General features: G+C 42.7%; 1 protein-coding gene across 1 annotated transcript; it reads right to left on the bottom strand.

The window, feature by feature from the left end:
- Positions 1-1,164: 1,164 nt before the first annotated feature.
- Positions 1,165-2,199, bottom strand: LOC115124842 (trace amine-associated receptor 13c-like). The gene has a single exon (XM_029654328.2). The coding sequence runs from the start codon at positions 2,125-2,127 to the stop codon at positions 1,168-1,170; it is 960 nt and encodes a 319-aa protein (XP_029510188.2). The 5' UTR covers positions 2,128-2,199; the 3' UTR covers positions 1,165-1,167.
- Between the last annotated feature and the right edge of the window lie 14,486 nt (positions 2,200-16,685).

Genomic DNA, 16,685 nt, shown 5'->3' with positions numbered 1-16,685 from the left:
TGCTGTCCCAGTTGGTTAAGCTAGAACCAGAGCCCAGATACATCACAGCGCTGGCAGAGAACTGACTTAAACTGGGTCATAACTATGGACTGGTGCTGGAGCTGCAGCCACATCCAGGCCACGCACTGACCACAGACACCTTCACATCCCACCACCCGGGGGAAGGCTGTCCCGTTCCAGTTGAGGGTTACCTGCCCACTGCCATTATTGTGTATAATTACCCAGCAATCCTGTTCAGCTCAGCTGCTGGTAATCATGAGGGAGCAGTTGGTAAAATGGAAGAGCTTCACTGGTCGCTGTATCCCTAATTATAAATAAACTATTTACTAATCCATTACAAATTCTTTAGTGTGATACCCACTCTCTATATTCACAGCATCTGAGAGAGCTGCTCTTAAGTGATCCCTGACCTGTCAGCAGTGATGTAGTGTTGAAGTGTCTTGCACTGTAGTTTTAAATAATTAACGCATATAATGTAGTAGTTATTTATAAATGTGAGAATATCTGAGTAAAGTAAAATTTCGCAAATATGGAATTAATAATAAATGGTTAACACTATAAATGTCTTACAAATGGTTTATAACTGAACATTATAAAGTGTTACCAATAATTGCATATTCTTACATTTTACCATCAAGTACTTACACAATTTAGTTAGACCTGGACGTTATGTGATATCTTGCAGTATTGTACATTTCAACTTTACTGCTCTTGTTGCAGGCGTTGTGTCCAAATTACACCACTAGAGGGAGATGTTAGACAATACATAGAATGACTCATGACATTCTTGAAATGAACTTTTAGAATACTTACATACTATTTATAATTTTGGTATTTATTAGGATCCCCATTATCCACTGCAAAAGCATCAGCTAATCTTCCTGTGGTCCACATTAAATACCATGGGACATCAACAGGCTTTGACATTTGGAAAATACAACCCAAAAATTACTACAATGTATTTTATAAAACAAGCTTATACCTTCTCCAAGTCATTCCATTCCAATCCAGACAAATTATTTTGTATCAACACCACATGTATTTACGATGACAACACTGAGATAAGTAGTGTCAGTGTATTGTTACATGAAAGAAGAAATTACAACAATTCTATAACATAACTATATCAAACCTATGTTTGTCAAATTTAGGAATAAAAACATAGTACTATGAACACCTTAACTTCAGAGTTAAAATATGTTTAGCTGTCACTTTGAACCATGGATAAAAGAAAGCATAAATGATTGGATTAATTAAGGAATTAACAAGTGGCAGAAAACGGATGAAAAGTGATAAATTGTCACTTAAAAAAGACAAAAAAAAGAAAATAAATAGAGATGGAATCCAACAAATGAAATAGTTGACAACAACAATAGAAAGAGTTGTTGCTGCTTTTTTCTCAGACTTATTTGCCTGTGCAGTTTTAACACCAGACACACTGGCAGCCTCTTTAGAAAATACCTTTCTGGCCTGTGATCTGGCCACCACAAAGATTTTCATATAAAGTGTTATAATAATAGAGCACGGGACAACCATTGTAATTAAAATTTCAACGATATTAGCCCAGGTTATTCCTTCAACAATAAAACATTCATCCAAACACCTACTCGGTACCTGTACGTTTACAAAGCTTTTTACAATAGCAGCACGGTATATGATACAACAACACCAGGTGATGGATATACAACACGTCGTTCTTGTTATTGTTGTTTTAGAGTGGTACAATAAGGGATCACACACAGCAACATAACGATCAATAGATATCAAGACCAAATTGCCCAGAGATAAAGAAGTACATAAAAAAGCCATATATAAATGAAACACACAGAAATATTCCCCAAATCCCCAGCATGATTCCATTAATGCTACAGTCGTTACTGGTATCACAATCAGTCCCACCAGGAGATCTGACACAGCCAGAGAGAGGATGAGCAGGTTGGTTGGAGTGTGGAGCTGCTTGAAGTGAGAGATGGAGATGATCACCAGTACGTTCAAAAATACTGTAACTGCTGAAATCAATGAGAAGAAGATGTACAGTGTTATGTAGATAGATGTCGATAGCAAAGCCTTTCTGCAAGAAGAGTTTCTGTCTTGAAAACAGTATTGAACATCTTCATGTTTCTCCATTTGTAATAAAGGGTAAAAATGCTGAGGTCCCGCTCCTGCTTGGTCCTGTGTGTGACCCTGTCAGGTCCACCTTCTGACCAGCTCTGAGCTCTGCCTCTCTATTTATCCCTGAGTTACTGACAGAAACTCCCCTCTCCGGAGTCTCTCTGCACGCACACACACACAAATTAACTAATGTTCAGATAAACAAATAATTTATGATGTAATGTATGAGAGGATACCGAAGTCAAATCCCCGAGCTGACAGCCTAGTGGTTAGAGCGTTAGACTGAAATTTGCATGGATAACATTAGCATAAAGTTTTCTGTTAGAGTGGAGAGGGGGAAGACTGGATAGGAAGAAGAGTGAAAGAGATAGAGGAGGAAAGGTAAAGATATGATTACAGAGCCTGGCAATTTATTATTGCAAACCCTTTTTTGAATATAAAATACAAAAATGAGGCAAGCAATGGGAATCTGTTAACCAAAGTATTTCATCTAATAGTGTACTATTTATTATTAAAGATTGGAGAGGAAGGAGAAGGAAACGTTAAGGGAGTAAAAGAGTGAAGCGAGGATAGTGTGGAAGAGTGAGGTGGAAAGGTAAAGAGAAGGAAAGGAAGAAAGCAGGAAGACGAGTGAAGAAAAGAGGAGGAGAAGAAAAAGTTAAGAGTTAGAAGAGTGACACAAGAGGAGAGAGTGAAGAAGAGCAGACAGAGGAGGTACAATGGCTCTTTCCAAGAAACGGAAATGCCATTTTAATGACAACATGATGAGAGAATTTCCATTTATACGCTCAGTTCAAAACGATAGAATGGTTAACTGCACCCTTTGAAATTCCTCTTTTTCAATTGGCAGAGGGGGAAGAACGGCAGTGGTAGAACATCAACAGACGAAAAAGCATAAAGCCTCTCTGATTGGCCGTGTTGGTATGTCCTCTGTCACCACATTCTTCAAGAAGGTAGAGCCTTCCCAAGAAGAATATGATTTAGCTGTGCTGGAGGGTGTCTTTGCATACCACACTATGCGACACAATCATAGTTACTGATCTATGGACTGCACAGCACAACTGACACGAAAGCTTTATGAGCCAACGTTTACATGTGCTAGGACAAAATGTGAAGCCACAGTGAGTAACGTGGTAGCACCATGTGCAACTACTTTCGTAACACAGAACCTAGACCAGGTTGAATTTGTGTCCCTGTCCATTGATGCGTCCAATCATGGACATGTAAAGCTGCTGCCAGTGTAGTAGTCAGATATTGTAAGATATATGTGTGCAACACATCTGGGGAAACAAAACTGCATGATTTTGTTGAATTGAAAGGAGAAACAGCAGAGGACATTGCAGCTGAGGTCCTGGTGGTCATCCAAAAAATGTAACCTGCAAAACAAAGTCGTGGCATTCTCTGCCAACAACACAAATACCAACTTTGGATGACTGAATAGGCTGGGGAGGGTCAATGTCCATACCAAAGTTAAAAATGCTCTGCAGTGGGAGGTGATTGGCTTAGGTTGTCCTGCCCACATCATTCATAACACGGCCAGAACAGCTTTGGATATGATTCCCCTTAAAGTTGAGTACCTGCTCACAAAAATATTTGGATATTTTCACCATCAGAGTAGAAAGACTGAAGAGCTTTTGTGAGTTTGTTGGCCAGGAGTACCATAACATTTTAGGACACAGCTATGTTGGCTGGCTGTCCATGCTCCCTGCTCTAGAAAGAGTGCTGAAAAGGTATGTGCCATTGAAATCCTTTTTTCTTTCTGAAGACAAATGCCCTGTTGTCCTGTGAGCAATGTTCGAAGATCAACTGGCTGAACTCTGGCTGGCCTTTGTCCATGGAAACTTGACCATATTCAGTGACCTGATCAAGATGCTTGAATGCCAGGACTGCTGTGCTGTGGAGTCAGCTGCAATTCTGAGAAACATTGAGGCAAAATTGACTGCAAGATGTGATGACAACTTCATTCCAGTTTTGGTCAGAGGACTTCTGAGAGAGCTAGAGGACACTGGAGCCATGTCTTCTAAAGAGAGCTTTCTCAAAACATCACAATCATTCTTCACTACGGCTGTGAACTACTTGCAAGCATGGTGAAAGCACACAGATAATCTAAAATATTTACATGGTCTCCTTTTAAAAAGGCAACCTCTGTGTGAAAAGATCCAGAAGGCAGCAGCCACACTGCAGGAAAAATGCCCCAATGTGACCATCAATGAGGATGCATTGTTTGACGAGGTTACTGGCCTGCAAGAGTTCCTAAAGGGGGGATCGCTTGAAGAATGGAAAATATCTGAGACACGACTTAGTCAGAGATGGAGCACGGTGGTTATCCACTTCAAAGAGAATGACATCCCAGACACTAACCTGGCTAGATTAGCGTCTATTGTAATGTGCTTACCTGGAAGTAATGCACCAGTCGAGAGAGTGTTCTCCCAAATGAATGATATATGGACAGCAGCAAGAAATGGGTTCACGGTTCCTACCATCAAGGCCATGCTTATTGTGAAGACAAACGTCAACCTCCCCTGCCAGGAGTTCATGGAGAAGCTGGCCAAAGACAGAGCAATCCTGAAGAAGATACATTCTTCTGAGAAATATACAGATTATATGGTATAAGTATATTATGTAGTTACCAATCACATCATCGTCTTATTTCTTTATTATGTTGTTAAGTATTTCACATATACTATTGTCTGTTTTTTCAGTTTTGCTCATGTTCTCTTCTGCTCTTAGTCTACCCAGACTACCAGGACCACTGAATGGCTGTTCAGATTGGACAGTTCTGTCTCGTCTGTAGTGTTTCTGTAATATAGTTGTTTTCTCTATCACAGTGGACCTGTTCGACTAAATATATGAAACCGGAATTATCCCCCTTTTTTATTTCATAGATAACAACATTGGATATTTTAATGATATATTGACTGGAAATGTCCCCGGTTTTAATTTCAGAAATCTGGTCACCACCTGGTCAGCCTAGATGTTCAATGTTCCTGCTAGCTGCTAGCTAGCGTCATTGACAAACACAGAGATGGAACTTAGCTAGCAAGCTAGTGATTTTCCACACTGATAAACAGCATATAGCTTTATTTACTACAGTTTGACAGCCTGGTGATGGAGTTGTAGACATGTTATCAGAAATCAGTCATGAGCGCAGCAGCAGCTGACTCAATACTGTCTGCAGTGCACTAACTATAGTTTTCATGCAATTTTTTAAAACTTGAGAAATACTGCACCAAACACCTTAGCTAGACGTAAACTTCCAAATGAATTACAGATTTCTTGATTGATCTTAATTCTGACTATTTTGAGGGTGAAAGGTTGCTACCGTTACTCAAGAGGGACAATAAACAGTAACTGGTCCTCTGTAGCTCAGTTGGTAGAGCATGGCACTTGCAAAACCATAAAATAAAAGTGTCTGCTAAATAACATATGGGTACGATGTAGTGAAGTTAAGCCGTCATTTGGCTTTACGTACCACTGACTTATGGAGATATAGCCATGCGAATCCTACCAATTAGAACCGATAAAGATGGTTGGTGGCCATTTTGGAAAACTGGTTAAATCTGCAATGGAACTAGATATATTCATTAAGACCTTTACTTGCTTTCTGCATAGGCTAAATGGTCTCATCATAAAGGCATTTAGTTAAAATGGGTTACATCTCTCTATGCTGGACGTAATGCATTCCTATGGCGCCGACAGAGATGGCCGCCTCGCTTCGCGTTCCTAGGAAACTATGCAGTTTTTTGTTATTTTACGTGTTATTTCTTACATTAGTACCCCAGGTCATCTTAGGTTTCATTACATACAGTCGAGAAGAACTACTGAATATAAGATCAGCGTCAACTCACCATCAGTACGACCAAGAATATGTTTTCCGCGACGCGGATCCTGTGTTCTGCCTTACAAACAGGACAACGGAATGGATCGCATGCAGCGACCCAAGGAAACGACTCCGAAAAAGAGGGAAACGTAGCGGTCTTCTGGTCAGACTCAGGACAAGGGCACATCGCGCACCACTCCCCAGCATTCTTCTTGCCAATGTCCAGTCTCTTGACAACAAGGTTGATGAAATCCGAGCAAGGGTAGCATTCCAGAGGACATCAGAGACTGCAACGTTCTCTGCTTCACGGAAACATGGCTCACTGGAAAGACGCTATCCGGGCGGTGCAGCCAACGGGTTTCTCCACGCATCACGCCGACAGAAACAAACATCTTTCTGGTAAGAAGAGTGGCGGGCGTATGCCTCATGACTAACGAGACATGGTGTGATGAAGGAAACATACAGGAACTCAAATCCTTCTGTTCACCTGATTTAGAATTCCTCACAATCAAATGTAGACCGCATTATCTTCCAAGAGAATTCTCTTCGATTATAATCACAGCCGTATATATCCCCCAAGCAGACACATTGATGGCTCTGAACGAACTTTATTTAACTCTTTGCAAACTGGAAACCATTTATCCGGAGGCTGCATTCATTGTAGCTGGGGATTTTAACAAAGCTAATCTGAAAACAAGACTCCCTAAATTTTATCAGCATATCGATTGCGCAACCAGGGGTGGTAAAACCTTGGATCATTGTTACTCTAACTTCCCGCGACGCATATAAGGCCCTGCCCCGCCCCCTTTCGGAAAAGCTGACCACGACTCCATTTTGTTGATCCCTGCCTACAGGCAGAAACTTAAACAAGAGGCTCCCACGCTGAGGTCTGTCCAACGCTGGTCAGACCAAGCTGACTCCACACTCCAAGACTGCTTCCATCACGTGGACTGGGACATGTTTCGTATTGCGTCAGATGAAAATATTGACGAATACGCTGATTCGGTGTGCGAGTTCATTAGAACGTGCGTTGAAGATGTCGTTCCCATAGCAACGATAAAAACATTCCCTAACCAGAAACCGTGGATTGATGGCAGCATTCGCGTGAAACTGAAAGCGCGAACCACTGCTTTTAATCAGGGCAAGGTGTCTGGCAACATGACCGAATACAAACAGTGCAGCTATTCCCTCCGCAAGGCTATTAAACAAGCTAGCGTCAGTACAGAGACAAAGTAGAATCTCAATTCAACGGCTCTGACACAAGAGGCATGTGGCAGGGTCTACAGTCAATCACGGACTACAAGAAGAAACCCAGCCCAGTCACGGACCAGGATGTCTTGCTCCCAGGCAGACTAAATAACTTTTTGCCCGCTTTGAGGACAATACAGTGCCACTGACACGGCCTGCAACGAAAACATGCGGTCTCTCCTTCACTGCAGCCGAGGTGAGTAAGACATTTAAACGTGTTAACCCTCGCAAGGCTGCAGGCCCAGACGGCATCCCCAGCCGCGCCCTCAGAGCATGCGCAGACCAGCTGGCCGGTGTGTTTACGGACATATTCAATCAATCCCTATACCAGTCTGCTGTTCCCACATGCTTCAAGAGGGCCACCATTGTTCCTGTTCCCAAGAAAGCTAAGGTAACTGAGCTAAACGACTACCGCCCCGTAGCACTCACTTCCGTCATCATGAAGTGCTTTGAGAGACTAGTCAAGGACCATATCACCTCCACCCTACCTGACACCCTAGATCCACTCCAATTTGCTTACCGCCCAAATAGGTCCACAGACGATGCAATCTCAACCACACTGCACACTGCCCTAACCCAACTGGACAAGAGGAATACCTATGTGAGAATGCTGTTCATCGACTACAGCTCGGCATTCAACACCATAGTACCCTCCAAGCTCGTCATCAAGCTCGAGACCCTGGGTCTACGACCCCGCCCTGTGCAACTGGGTACTGGACTTCCTGACGGGCCGCCCCCAGGTGGTGAGGGTAGGCAACAACATCTCCTCCCCGCTGATCCTCAACACGGGGGCCCCACAAGGGTGCATTCTGAGCCCTCTCCTGTACTCCCTGTTCACCCACAACTGCGTGGCCATGCACGCCTCCAACTCAATCATCAAGTTTGCGGACGACACAACAGTGGTAGGCTTGATTAACAACAACGACGAGACGGCCTACAGGGAGGAGGTGAGGGCCCTCGGAGTGTGGTGTCAGGAAAATAACCTCACACTCAACGTCAACAAAACTAAGGAGATGATTGTGGACTTCAGGAAACAGCAGAGGGAACACCCCCCTATCCACATCGATGGAACAGTAGTGGAGAGGGTAGCAAGTTTTAAGTTCCTCGGCATACACATCACAGACAAACTGAATTGGTCCACTCACACTGACAGCGTCGTGAAGAAGGCTCAGCAGCGCCTCTTCAACCTCAGGAGGCTGAAGAAATTCGGCTTGTCACCAAAAGCACTCACAAACTTCTACAGATGCACAATCGAGAGCATCCTGTCGGGCTGTATCACCGCCTGGTACGGCAACTGCTCCACCCTCAACCGTAAGGCTCTCCAGAGGGTAGTGAGGTCTGCACAACGCATCACCGGGGGCAAACTACCTGCCCTCCAGGACACCTACACCACCCGATGTTACAGGAAGGCCATAAAGATCATCAAGGACATCAACCACCCGAACCACTGCCTGTTCACCCCGCTATCATCCAGAAGGCGAGGTCAGTACAGGTGCATCAAAGCTGCGACCGAGAGACTGAAAAACAGCTTCTATCTCAAGGCCATCAGACTGTTAAACAGCCACCACTAACATTGAGTGGCTGCTGCCAACACACTGTCATTGACACTGACCCAACTCCAGCCACTTTAATAATGGGAATTGATGGGAAATGTTGTAAATATATCACTAGCCACTTTAAACAATGCTACCTTATATAATGTTACTTACCCTACATTATTCATCTCATATGCATACGTATATACTGTACTCTACATCATCGACTGCATCCTTATGTAATACATGTATCACTAGCAACTTTAACTGTGCCACTTTGTTTACTTTGTCTACATTCTCATCTCATATGTATATACTGTACTCGATACCATCTACTGTATGCTGCTCTGTACCATCACTCATTCATATATCCTTATGTACATATTCTTTATCCCCTTACACTGTGTATAAGACAGTAGTTTTGGAATTGTTAGTTAGATTACTTGTTGGTTATCACTGCATTGTCGGAACTAGAAGCACAAGCATTTCGCTACACTCGCATTAACATCTGCTAACCATGTGTATGTGACAAATACAATTTGATTTGATTTGATTTGGGGTTCTATTAATAGTGATGTCTAAAGGCCACATTTAGTTGAAATGGGTTACATACAGTGCCCTCCGTAATTATTGGGACAGTAAAGCAAATTTTATTATTTTGGTTCTATACTTCTGAAGTTTGTGTTTTTTTGTTTGTTTATCTGTGTTGTTTGTGACTTATTTTTTAAACTATTTTTGTACATAATGTTGCCGCTACCATCTCTTATGACCGAAAATAACTTCTAGACATCAGGACTTCGATTACTCACCACGGACTAGCAGAATCCTTTTTCTTCTTTCACGAATCTCACGAGCCCGAGGTGGATGACATGCTGCTCCCTCGGGAACAGGCCCCGACCCCAGTTATCTGCATGAAGAGGAGGCGGAGGAAGAGAGGCCAGAGGGCGGACTGCCTTCTGAGGAGTAGGAGGCGATCTAATAAACTCCCACTCCTCTCAATTCTGCTCGCAAACATGCAATCTTTGGACAATAAAATGGACAAGTTATTGGGAAGATTAAACTACCAACGGGACATTAAAAACTGCAACATTTTATGCTTCATGGAATCGTGGCTGAACGACGACAATATCAACATACAGCTGGATAGTTATATGATGTATTGGCAGGATAGAACAGCGGCGTCTGGTAAAACAAGGGGCGGCGGTCGATGTATTTTTGTGAACAACAGCTGGTGCGCAATATCTAAGGAAGTCTCAAGCCATTGCTCGCCTAAGGTAGTTTCTCATGATAAGCTGCAGACCACATTACCTGCCGAGAGAGTTTTCGTCTATATTCTTTTTAGCTGTTTACGTACCACCACAGTCAGAGGCTGGCACCAAGATAGCATTGAATGAGCTGAATTCCGCTATAAGCAAACAATAAAACGCTCACCCAGAGGCGGTGCTCCTAGTACTTCAATGCAGAGAAAATTGAATCAGTTTTACCTCATTTCTATCAAAATGTTAAATGTGCAACCAGAGTAAAAAGAACTCTGGACCACCTATACTCCACACACAGAGATGCATTCAAAGCTCTCCCTCGCACTCCATTTGGCAAATATGACCATCATTCTATCCTCCGGATTCCTGCTTACAAGCAACAATTAAAGCAGGAAGCACCAGTGACTAGATCAATAAAAAAGTGGTCAGATGAAGCAGATGCTAAGCTGCAGGACTGTTTTGCTAGCACATACTGGATTATGTTCCGGGATTCCTTCAATGATATTGAGGAGTACATCGCATCTGTCATTGGCTTCATCAATAAATGCATCGATGACATCATCCCCACAGTGACCGTATGTACATACCCCAACCCAAAACCATGGATTACAGGCAGCATCCGCACTGAGCTCAAGGCTAGAGTTGCCACTTTCAAGAAGTGGGACTCTAACCCGGAGGCTTATAAGAAATCCCGCTATGCCCACCGACAAACCATCAAACAGGCAAAGTCTCATTACAGGACTAAGATCGAGTCGTACTACACCGGCTCTGACGCTCGTTGGATGTGGCAAGGCCTGCAAACCATTACAGACTACAAAGGGAACCACAGCAGAGAGCTGCCCAGACGAGCTAAACTACTTCTATAGTTGCTTTGAGGCAAATAACACTGAAACATGCATGAGAGCACCAGCTGTTCCTGAATACCCTGTGATCACGCTCTCCGCAGCCGATGTGAGTAAGACCTTTAGACAGGTCAACATTCACAAGGCCGCAGGGCCATTCGCTTACAAACTAGCAAGTGTCTTCACTGACATTTTCAACCTCTCCCTGTAGCCATGAAGTGCTTTGAAAGGCTGGTCATGGCTCACATCAACACCATCATCCCAGAAACCCTAGACCAAGCACCGCCCTCCTTTTGAAGCATTCAGTCTGTTATTCGAACTCAATCAGCATGACAGAGTGATCTCCAGGCTTGTCCTCGCCAACACCGCCAACACTAACGAGAGAATCACTGACATATGATGTCAGCTGGTCCTTGTGTGGCAAGGCTGAAATGCAGTGGAAATTATTTTTGTAAATGTTAGTAAATGTTAGTAAGTTAGTATTTGTGAATGTTAGTAAGGTAGTTGTTCACATGTTTATTAACAAGTGATAACTAGTAAGCTAGATAGACACATTTATTACTAAGTGATGAATAACCTATTTATTAATCCAGTATAAATGCTTTATTACAGTGTGTTATTATAAAGTGCTACCAATTAGGGTTACAGTATGAATGTTGTAAACATCTCAAAAAGCAAACTAATGTCTACTTTGAGTAAACAACTTGAAAAGGCCTTTATCAGAGGCCTGCTTCAAGTCATGAAATCAGTGCTGCATTTGTGAAGCAAGCATTTAGCATGTAAGATGTGTCTATATTGATCCTGCATCATATTATATCTGGGTTAATCCTGCATCATATTATATCTGGGTTAATCCTGCATCATATTATATCTGGGTTAATCCTGCATCATATTATATCTGGGTTAATCCTGCATCACATTATATCTGGGTTAATCCTGCATCACATTATATCTGGGTTAATCCTGCATCATATTATATCTGGGTTAATCCTGCATCATATTATATTGTTGTTGATCCTGGATCTTCATATATCAGTGTTGATTCTGGACCGGACATATATCAGTGTTGATCCTGGATCAGGCCCCATGAAATCTGAGAGAGGCCATATAAAAAAATACACGTTCAGTTGTGTATTTATGAAAATTACTTGTTATCTGTCTAACCCTAACCCTAACCCATAGAGGGGGGTGTAGGATTTGGACTTAAATGAGGTTAGGGGAGGTGTACTCTGAAAACCTACCTCTTTATGAATATCTTGATTAAATCCCCTAGAGTCTAGTGTAGCACCGGTGCGACAATGTAAGAAACATAATAAAAAAATCCCCATCAAAATCCATCAGTTTAAACTAGATATGTCTGCATGGGCTGCGTTTCAATCCACCGCATCCCCCTATGGCGCTCGTTAACAGCTGCGGTGAAAGGTGGCCGATCTACAGCGCTATTTGACAGACCATGAGACATCCCGAAAATCTTCTCACAAAAAAAAGTCTGTAGTGTCCTGACTGTTTGGCCTACACATTTCTAATGACCGCTTTGCTCTACGACCCTCACAAGCCTCAGGGGACTTGTCTGAGGTCGGTACCGTCAATGTTCCAACTTCTGTTTGTAGCATCCAAACCGTTTGGGCTACAAACTTAATGTGAAAGGGAAAGATTCTCATGAACACCATGGGTTCTCCGTTTTATTCTACTACCCCCAGTTTTGTGACAATGCAAAAAAAGGGGTTAAATATGTGTAAAAAAAAATCCCTTCCCATTTGCTAGATTTTGTTATGGTACAAAGCTTATTCAAAAATGTATTAAATTAATGTTTTCCTCATCAATCTACACACAATACCCCATAATGACAAAGTGAAAATAAGTTTTCAGAAATTTGCTAAAAAACTGAATAGCTTATTTACATACGTTTTCAGACCCTAGGCTATGAGACTCAAAATTGAGCTCAGTTGCATCCTGTTTCTATTGACCATCCTTGAAATGTTTCTACAACTTGATTGGATTCCACATGTGGAAATTCAATTGATTGGACATGATTTAGAAAGGCAAACTTTCTACATAAGATCCCACAGTTGACAGTGCATGTCAAAGCAAATACCAAGCCATGAGGTTGAAGGAATTGTCTGTAGAGCTCAGAGACAGGATTGTGTCAAGGTACCGATCTGGGGAAGGGTACCAAAACATTTCTGCAGCATATACGGTCCCCAAGAACACAGTTGCCTCTATCATGCTGAAATGGAAGAAGTTTGGAACCACCAAGACCTCTTCCTAGAGCAAACTGAGCAATCAGGGGAGAAGGGTCTCTGCCAGGGAGGTGACCAAGAACCCAAAAGTAAGTCTGACAGAGCTCCAGAGTTTCTCTGTGGAGATGGGCAACCATCTCTGCAGCACTCCACCAATCAGGCCTTTATGGTAGAGTGGCTAAACGGAAATCACTCCTCAGAAATCGACCCCCCCCCATCTGCTAAATGACTGAAATGTCAAATGTGTAGCAGAGGTGAGTCAGACTCATGCTCTCACAATGACGTAGCCCTGCCTGGTACTTCAAAGTCAGGGTCACCCTGGGCCTCGGTCGAAGAGGAACTTTCCTCTTGGACAATTGATTAAGATGTTTATTTTCCACACAGGATGCCGAGTTTCTGATCAGGTCACTTTGAATGTTTATGCTCTATTGCTGCCTTATTGGGTCCCTTGAGTAAAGCGTTTGTGTCTCTAACACCTTTAATTGGTGGAATTCCTTAGAGTTTTGGACCTCATTATTCCAGAGCCTTGCATGCAGGTGATAACAGGACCCTCTGGTGTGAGAAACTTAAAGTCAAACTAATATCATTAAAGAGGTGTTCACTTACAGTATTGTGCCAGTGACATCAGTCACAGAGCCCAGGTTGAGTTTTGTTGATGCAATATGCTCTTTGAGAATCATGAGTGCTAGAGAGTTCAAATTACAGTGTACTAGATGTTTGTATGTGCGTGTGTATGTGTTTGTGTGTCTGTCTGTCTGACTGTGTGTGTGTGTGTGTGTGTGTATGTGTGTGTGTGTGTGTGTGTGTGTGTGTGTGTGTGTCTGACTGACTGTGTGTGTGCGCACGCGTGTGTGTGTTCTTGTTTGACACCTTTAATTGGTAGAGTGATGTAAGTGTCATTATTACAGAGCCTTGCATATCAGTGCTAACAGGTCCCTCTGGAATCTGAGACAACTAATTAGACAAACAATATGATTGGGTCAGAATACTGCAGGGTGATGTCTGGCAAATATTATGTGTCCCAATGATGTAACTCTCTCTGTTGACTTGAATCATTGTTTCATAATTCAGTTCAGATAGACATTTGTACAAGTCTATGGAATGTTCCTATGAAATTCAATTAGCAAATACACCATAAAGATGTACCATCTTATCAACTGTCAATTTTCTTATGCACTGGCCAAATGACATATGCCTTGATGTGTCCTGTAGTTTCACAAGGCCATCCTTCTGAATCTTATTTCGTTGTATTGAATATTGGAAGTCTAAAGAACTTCAGTTTCACATCTTGCATTTGAATGGAAGGGCTGGCATCTAACGCTCACAGTTAGTTTTGTATCTTACGATAGCTAGCTTGTTGCTGAACATTTTTTCAGAAACACAACCTCAGTTTGGAGCTCCATATAGGCAAAATAGTTGATTGGTTTGATAAGTGGCAACCTGTCACCAGTTCACAGAACATTTATACAACCTTATGAAAGGGTTCTTTATAGCACCATAAAGGTTTCAATTATAACCTTACGATCATGGTTCTTTATAGCTTGAACTGTCTCTTCTTGAAAAACATGATGAAAAATGTTTAATCATAAATTCCTATTACTAACAAATCAAATAGCAATTTCCAATATAATTTTTTGGGGGAAAAAACTAACTCTACCAGGCAGTTGAGAAGTCAACAAGGTGAAACCAGCAACACCATTATAGAATGGCAATTTGTGTAGCATTAATACAGGTAACGAGTGGAGGACAGAGGAGCCCCTTAAAGAAGAAGTTACAGGTCTGTGAGAGCCAGAAATCTTGCTTGTTTTAGGTGACCAAATACTTATTTTCCACCATAATTTGCAAATAAATTCATTAAAAATCCTACAATATGATTTTCTGTATTTTTTTCCCCTCATTTTGTCTGTCATAGTTGAAGTGTACCTATAATGAAAATCACAGGCCTCTCTCATATTTTTAAGTGGGAGAACTTGCACAAGTGGCTGACTAAATACTTTTTTGCCCCACTGTATAAGTATATGGATGAGCGATGGTCGAGCGGCATAGGCAAGGTGCAATAGATGGTATAAAATACAGTATATACATGGGATATGAGTAATGTAAGATATATAAAAAACATTATTAAATTGGCATTATTTAGAGTGGCATTGTATAAGTGACTGTTAATCAATTTATTAAAGTGGCCAGTGATTGGGTCTCAAATGTAGGCAGCAGCCTTTCTGAGTTAGCGATGGCTTTTTAGCAGTCTGAAGTCCTTGAGATAGAAGCTTTTTTTTCAGAATCTCGGTCCCAGCTTTGATGCACCTGTACTGACCTCACCTTCTGGATGACACAGGCAGTGGCTCGGGTGGTTGTTGTCCTTGATTAATATTTTGGCCTTCCTGTGACAACGGTGCTGTAGCTGTCATGCAGGGCAGGTAGTTTGCCCCCGGTTAGGCGTTGTGCAAAGCCACAGCACCCTCTGGAGGGCCATGCGTATGATGGAGGTGCAGTTGCCGTTGCATGCTGAGATACGATTGTGCATCTGTAAAAGTTTGTCAGGGTTTTGGGTGAAGTCAAATTTCTTCAGCCTCCTGAGTTTGAAGAGACGCTGTTGCGCCTTCTTCTCCACATTGTCTGTGTGGGTGGACCATTTCAGTTTGTCTGTGATGTGTACGCCGAGAAACTTAAAACTTTCCACCTTCTCCCTTGCTGTCCCTTCAATGTGGATAGGGGGGTGCTCCCTCTGCTGTTTCCTGAAGTCCATGATCATCTCCTTTGTTTTGTTTTGTTTTGTTGACGTTGAGTGAGAGGTTGTTTTCCTGACACCACACGCCGAGTGCCCTAACCTCCACCTTGTAGGCTGTCTCATTGTTGTTGGTAATCAAGCCCACTACTGCTGTGTCGTCTGCAAACTTGATGATTGAGTTGGAGGCTGCATGGCCCTGCAGTCGTGGGTGAACATGGAGTACAGGAGGGGGATGAGCACACACCCTTGTTGGGGCCCCACTGTTGAGGGTCAGCAAAGTGGAGATGTTGTTTCCTACCTTCACCACCTGGGGGCGGCCGGTCAGAAAGTCCACTACCCAGTTTCACAGGGCGGGGTTGAGAACCAGGGCCTCCAGCTTGATGATGAGCTTGGAGGGTACTATGTTGTTGAATGCTGAGCTGTAGTCAATGAACAGCATTCTTACATAGGTATTCCTTCTGTCCAGATGGAATAGGGCAGTGTGATGGCGATAGCGTCGTCTGTGAACCTGTTGGGGCGGTATGCAAACTGAAGTGGGTCTAGGGTGGCCGGTAAGGTAAAAGGTGATATGTTCCTTGACTAGTTTATGATCCTGATGACAGAAGTGAGAGCTACGGGGCGATAATCATTTAGTTCAGTTATCTTATCTAGTCATCAGTTATCTACTTATCAGTTATCTAGTCCCTGGATGGGAGACCAGTTGCTGCTGGAAGTGATGTTGGAGGGCCAGTAGGAGCCACTCTTTCCTCTGGTCTAAAAAATATCCCAATGCCCCAGGCCAATGATTGGGGACACTGCCCTGTGTAGGGTGCCGTCTTTCGGATGCGACGTTAAACGGGTGTCCTGACTCTCTGCGGTCATTAAAGATCCCATGGTACTTATCGTAAGAGTAGGGGTGTTA

The sequence above is a fragment of the Oncorhynchus nerka genome, linkage group LG1, assembly GCF_034236695.1.
Source record: "Oncorhynchus nerka isolate Pitt River linkage group LG1, Oner_Uvic_2.0, whole genome shotgun sequence".
NCBI lineage: Eukaryota > Metazoa > Chordata > Actinopteri > Salmoniformes > Salmonidae > Oncorhynchus > Oncorhynchus nerka.
This window is presented reverse-complemented; position numbering and strand designations above follow the sequence as displayed.